General features: G+C 49.7%; 1 protein-coding gene across 5 annotated transcripts in view; it reads right to left on the reverse strand.

Moving 5' to 3' along the window:
• Positions 1-418: 418 nt before the first annotated feature.
• Positions 419-6,241, reverse strand: part of GABBR1 (gamma-aminobutyric acid type B receptor subunit 1) — a 36,395-nt gene continuing 30,572 nt past the window's right edge. For 4 of the 5 annotated variants that reach the window (XM_027776529.1, XM_027776528.1, XM_006172374.3 and 1 more), the window contains 6 exons: positions 6,097-6,204; positions 5,592-5,685; positions 3,549-3,676; positions 2,855-2,983; positions 2,512-2,655; positions 419-1,813 (listed from right to left, as the gene is read on the reverse strand). In XM_027776529.1, the coding sequence (XP_027632330.1) occupies positions 1,640-1,813; positions 2,512-2,655; positions 2,855-2,983; positions 3,549-3,676; positions 5,592-5,685; positions 6,097-6,204 (777 nt within the window). In that variant the 3' untranslated portion in view covers positions 419-1,639. The remainder of the gene's footprint in view (positions 1,814-2,511; positions 2,656-2,854; positions 2,984-3,548; positions 3,677-5,591; positions 5,686-6,096; positions 6,205-6,241) is intronic. The other variant, XM_027776525.1, reaches the window with a different exon arrangement.

Genomic DNA, 6,241 nt, shown 5'->3' on the forward strand with positions numbered 1-6,241 from the left:
CAGAGGGGATGACCATGCTGAAATCCCTTCTCTAATCTCCTCTTGGGATTTTGGACACGTATACACACACCAGCGTGATTTTTATATTTAAGCTGCCAGGTCTGGAACTTGGAACTGCAGTAGACCATGTGAGAATCCAGTGCCCTAACCACCATGCCACCTGCTGGCCCCTTTGATTGCATTTTTGGTGAGATCTGATGCTCTGAAAGGTGACTCCAGAGCTCAGACTTCTAAGCACTAATGCCATCACTCGTTAATCTCAGCCTTAACGTGTCCTGCTTCACCGGGCTAAATCCTCAATGGAGCAACACAACACCTTTTCACCCATCTGCTTCCATGTCTCGTCATTATCTTGGACACTCCAGCCTCCCTCCTAGGACTGCAGCCCGCTCTGCTCACTGCAAGGAAGGCGAGGTGCTGAGCCACACTGTTCACTGGTTTATTCAGATTCGGGGAGATGCTTCCCCAAGAGACACCACAGTGTGAAAGGGACGCCACCTCCCGCCCCATAGGTCCGTCTGTCCATCCCAACAGTCAGGGGTGCCTTCCTTTGGTAAAGATCCTCACCAACTATTCACTGGAAGCAGCTTTTCTAATCTGCCTCCATTTCTTTTCCCTTAGTTCCCCCAAAAAAATATAAAACAAAAGGGAGAGATCTCGGGAGAAGATGATTGCGAGTACAGCTGAGAGTGGTGCATGAATGCAAAAAGAGAAAGGGAAGTGTGGGCAGGAACCGATGTGATGAGAGGGTGTGGACGGCCCCACCAAACGTGAGTTGGGGAAAAGTGCATAATACTATGGGTGGGTGAGCGTGGCTCTGGAAGGATACGATGATTTTCAGGTGCAAAGAGAAGGTACACAGGAAAATGCATGGAGAAACACGGATGCGTGCAAGCAGAGAAGACATGACTCAGCATGCTGCATACACACGCCTACCAAACCAGGGCACGTAGCCCTGACGAGGAGCACACGTAGCTTGTGAGGGCCAGCATGCCAGCGAGCACGGGCAGCTGCAGCATGGAGAAAGCACAAGTGCACATGACCGTGTCCAGTGGGTACCAACAGGAGAGGGGAGGATGCACGTGTGTGGGAAGCACGAGCGCGCAGAGCATGTGAACGAGTCCCCGGAAGAGGCAAGGCTCAAGGGGGACCAAATACGGGGCTGTGTGGAGAGGCAAGTAGATGGGAGAGATTATGATGGTGAGAGAAATGGAGAGGTCCCTGCTAGGAAGGAAGAGCACTTGTGGGGAGACCCCTGCTGGATGGGAGCAGAGCACAAAGGCAAGGAGCTGCAGGGGGTTGCCATGGTAACTAGACAAAGGTGGGCTGTAGGGAAGAGAAAGACGCAGTGAGGCTGCCCAGGAAGCAACGAGTGAGCAGCTTCAAGCAAGGTGCAAACTGAATTATGAATCAGTGATACAAAATTATATGAATGAAAAAGAGAGAAAAATGCCTGTCTTCCAGAGTACTGGAGACTCAGAGAACCCCAGGACTCAGAGGAACATGTATTTACAAGAGATGGGAATGGATGACATGTTCTTCCCAACTGAAGATATGGACCCCTGATTCCTCCCAAGTCTCCCGCCCTCTCCCTCACCCTTTCCCTCCCGCTACTAGCTTCTCGTGCCTTACGACCCCGTCACTTGTAAAGCAAATGGACTCGACTGCCATCACAGCTAAGCCGGTCAGGGGGCTCAGGGGGCCCCCTGGGCAGACTCCCAGAGGGGTCTGGGGGTGTTGGGGGGTGGCGCCGGGAGCGCAGCTGCTGCCGAGACTGGAGTTGATGACGCAGTTCAGAAACACGCTCCTCTTTCTGGGGAAAGAAACACAATTGGAAGATCAGAAGGGAAGGTCACACAGTGTGGGGAGGAATGGCACAGAAAATCGGGGGGAGGTAGGTGGACAGAAGAAATTAAAATGAAGAATCAAGGGAAGAATAAGGAAAGCCAAACATAATGGGACCAAGAGAAGAAAAGAGATCAGGAAAATAAGAGAGGATTTAAAAACAAAAAGAAAATGAGGGAAGCACGAAGTCAGTGCACGCAGCTCCTAACGACTGGTTTCACTCCAGTTTGAATATCCCCTCGTTGGCATCGCATTAGGCCCCAACTGCAGGCTGGGGCCCAGAAACACTGTGGGTACCTGCCCAGGTCCCCTTTGCTGAGGGGGGGACAGGTCCAGCTGCCATGAGTGCCAGCTGCTGGCAGCTCAGAGCTGCCTTCCCCTAGCTGCAACCCACAGCCAATGGCCACCCTCTAGCCTCAATGGAGTTGTCAGCAACGCAGTTCCCATCCCAGAGCCCCATCCACCCAACAGGACCAATTCTAGAGTCTTACCTCTCACTGAATCTTGCTCAACCCTTCTCCCTTCCCTATCCTGCTCCATGCTTTCTTGCAGGTTCTGTCCTCAAAACCCTCCCTCCACAAATCATGAGTACCTGAATGGAACTGACCTAAGACATGGACCTCCTGGGCCCCACCACCGCCCCCTCACCTACCATCACCCACGCACCTCAGCAATGATCTTTTCCAGCTCACGGTTCTCCTTCTCCAACAGCCGGGACTTCTCCTCCTCGTTGTTGTTGGTTGATGAGCCTGTCTTCATGGTGTCCTGTGCCTCAGACTGCCACTCCCCTCGGGTGATCAGCCTGCGCATCTGGGGACAAAAGTTTGGTCAGGGTGGCCAGGCAGGGGCTATGACCAGCGACAGAGGTTTGGAGTTGAAAGGATTAAAAACAAGAGGGACAAGCTGGGTCCAAAGCAAGGGAAGTGATAAGAAGAGGTGATCCTCTCCCTAGGAGGAAAGAATGGAGGGGACATAGGACTTGAGAGGTCTAAGCAAAGCCAGAACTCACCTTGGGCACAAAGAGCACAACCAGAGTAATATAGGAGGAGAAAACGATAGCAAGAGAGGCGAAGGCGAAGGCCGCATCCTGCTGGCTGGACAGAATCATGGTGACAGGGGCAGTGATGAGGCACAGGACCTAGGGGACAGAGCACGATCGCGAGTCTCAGGTGTGCAGGCTCAGGCAAGATCTGGGATTTTCTTCCCCCGTGAGAGAGCCTATTAGGACAAGTTCCTGGTGCACTTCCCATTTGAAAAAAATCAAAATCTAGATTGAGGAGAACCCCAAATAAACTTCTAAACTAGCTCCTGGCTCTAGCCCAAGCTCTCCTTCAAGGCAAGAACTCCTAGGATCTTTATGTACATTCGGAGTCCTCGAGAGTCAGTCCCTGGGGACAGCTGGCAGGAAATCTTGAGTCACAGTCCAGCCCGTGAACCATGGACATGCAATGTGCCCTCTTCGTGTTCGTCTCCTTACCTATAAATTGGGGATCCTAATATCTACTTTATTAAGTTGCAAGATTAATGATACAGTGTCTATAGTGAGCTTTATAAACTGTATTTTATAAATCTGAGGCATTAACAAACTTTTTAAGACATCCACACAATGGATCCCAGATTTAGCACCCGATTCTTCCCAGTCCACGGCACCGGGGTTGCTGCAGGCAGCCCACAGGCCAATACCAGATGTCGGGGAAACTCACTGCAACGTTGTAGATAGCCATGCCGACAGCCCGGTGGTCGTTGATCTTCTCAGTGGACACACTCTTAGTCTCATAAGCAAGAAAGATTCCCAGCAACAGCAGCAGCCCCTTGTAACCATAGAAAATACCTACGACAGCAAGCAAGGGTCACCTGAGCAATTTGGACCCCCATGCTCCCTACCCTATCCTCATCCTCTCTTTGCCCTTCACCTGCTACAATCCAATCCAGCCCTTCTGACCTAGCACACTCCTCCAATCCAGCCTTTCTGACCTAGCACACTCCTCCTTGAGTCCCCCTCCTGCTATGTCCACTCAGTTTGCCCAGGCCTCATTGCTTCCTCTCAGATCCACACAGGAACATGACGGTTGTGAGCAGCATGTTGAACAGCCAAGAATGAGCCAGTCAGGGCCACAAACAGTATCATACTCCTCACCCTCCAGGTAGGAAGATACCCACTAGGCTGAAGACAGGTTCACCATTTGTAGTTATGGATCAGAGCAATGTTAATAAGGCCAAGAGGCGCCTAAACCCATGACCTCACAGCTGAGTCTTCATCGAAGGAGCTGCCCAGACACAGATGGTGTCAACTATTGCATGGGCTCATCCTCACTGGTCCCTTTTCTGCACACAAGGTCTTCTTCATGCCCGCTTTGGACCCTAAACTCACAGTAAATGACCAACCTTCTTTATTTCTCAAAAAAGACTAGTACAGTGACAAAGAGGGTTGACAAAGTCCTCTCTCTGTCCTCTCCCAAAGCCTCTCCCTCTGCTATAGATTAAATATGTCCCTTAGAATTCATGTACAGAAATAGGGCGAGCCACTACAAGTGTTGAAAGGGTGGAGAATCCAACTATGGTATTGAAAGGTGGGGCCTTTGGGAGGTGACTGGGATTTAAAGAGGTCGTCAGGGCAGGGCCCCCATGATTTACTCCTGGTGGCTATTTTTTAGAACCATGTATTTCATTTTCTTTTTTTCTTTATTTATTCAACTTTATTTATTATGATCATTATTTTTTCAACTTCACTGGAGACAGACAGAGAGAAGGAAAGCAAGCTACATGGTCTGGGATTTGAACCCTGGTTGGCCATGTGAGAGTCTAAAGCCCCACCCACTATGTTACCTGCCAGTCCCTTCATTTTCTTTATTATTATTATTTTAAAATTTTACCAGAGAGAGGAAGGGAGATTGAGAAAGCAACCTCCAGGTCTGGGACTCGGACCATGGTTGGCCATGTGGGAGTCCAGAGCTCTAACCATTATGCCACCTGCCAGCCCCTCCTGGTGGTTTTTTTTTTATTTAAGAGATTTTTGCCATAGGGTGTATGTGCTCACTGGAAAAACAGAAAGCAAGAAATCACCCCCCAGGAGGATGGCCATGCCACTTTCCCTTCTCCATTCTCCTCTTGGGATCTTGTGCCCTCATGCACATGTGCTTGGTATAAATTTCAAGCCTCCAGAACTGGGACATAAACCATGGTCAGCCATGTGGGAGTCCAGCAATGTAACCATTACGCCATTTGCTGGTCCCTCTGGTGGCTTTTTAAGGAGAAAGACAACACACTCTGCTCTTGTCCTGTCTTGTCATAGGATTCTCTGCAGTGTCTTGGGACTCTTGAGGAGAATTCCCACCAACAGAAAAAACCCTCAATAGATGTGGCCCCCTGATCTCGGACTCCAAAACCATGAGGTAAATAAACCACTATTCTTGGGGCTGGCCTGTGGCATGGCAGTTAGAGCACTGGACTCCTACGTGGCTAACCACAGTTCAAGACCTGGACCTGGAAGCTTGATTTTTCACTTTCCCTTTCTTTCTCTGTCTCTCTCCAGTCAAATTAAATAATAATAATAAATAAAATTAAATAAGTAGTTCTTTTAAAATAGAAAATCCTATTCTTTATTCTTTACAGATTATCCAGACCTGGGTATCAATATCTCTGCTATTAGCAATACAACAGACTAAAATACCCTCTGAACATCCTGTCCTGGCCCATCCCTCCTGACTTCACTGCATCGCTCCCTCCTTTCCCTGTATCCCACACACCAAGCCATGTGTTCATCTTCTTGGAACTGCAGTGCTCTAGCTGGGGCAGAATAGAGACATCAATATCTTCCTTTGGTTCTTCCTTGGCGAAAGTCTAAGAGAGACATAGAACCATCAGTAAGATAGTTAGTTACTATTCACCTGATCTCCCAAACTCCGCTCAGGATCAGAGTCCCAACCCTGCCACCTAATTCACATGAGACCTCAGTGCTCAGACCAAATCCTACTCTAGCCCTGAGAATGTCTTCCTAAAGCATTCACCTTGCAAGTGCTTGTTTCCCACTTTCCCTGAAGCCTAGAAATCATACCACCTTTCCAGGTCCCCTCTGATTCTTTCTTTAGGTGAAACCAGAAGCCTCTCATGGGGCTTCTTCTGGGAGAGGAGGAGTTGCTAACATAGGCGGCCAACAGCATTCCGAGCAGCTTTATCCCTCAAGACCACGCACAGCCTGCATCTGTGATCCTCCTAACCACCCACCACCCAGTGCCTTCTCTCAGTCAGTACCTCGATTGTCCGGTGCAGGGGATCCACAATCTGCCAGATGGCAAGAGTGAGGATGTCCATGCCCACCAGTAGGCCCACTGTGGCATACAGCTTCCAGGGCTCCAAGGTCTGCATAAACACACGGGGAGCATAGGCGTGTCAGCAG

The sequence above is a fragment of the Tupaia chinensis genome, unplaced genomic scaffold (assembly GCF_000334495.1).
Source record: "Tupaia chinensis unplaced genomic scaffold, TupChi_1.0 Scaffold000678_1, whole genome shotgun sequence".
Taxonomy (NCBI): Eukaryota; Metazoa; Chordata; class Mammalia; order Scandentia; family Tupaiidae; genus Tupaia; species Tupaia belangeri.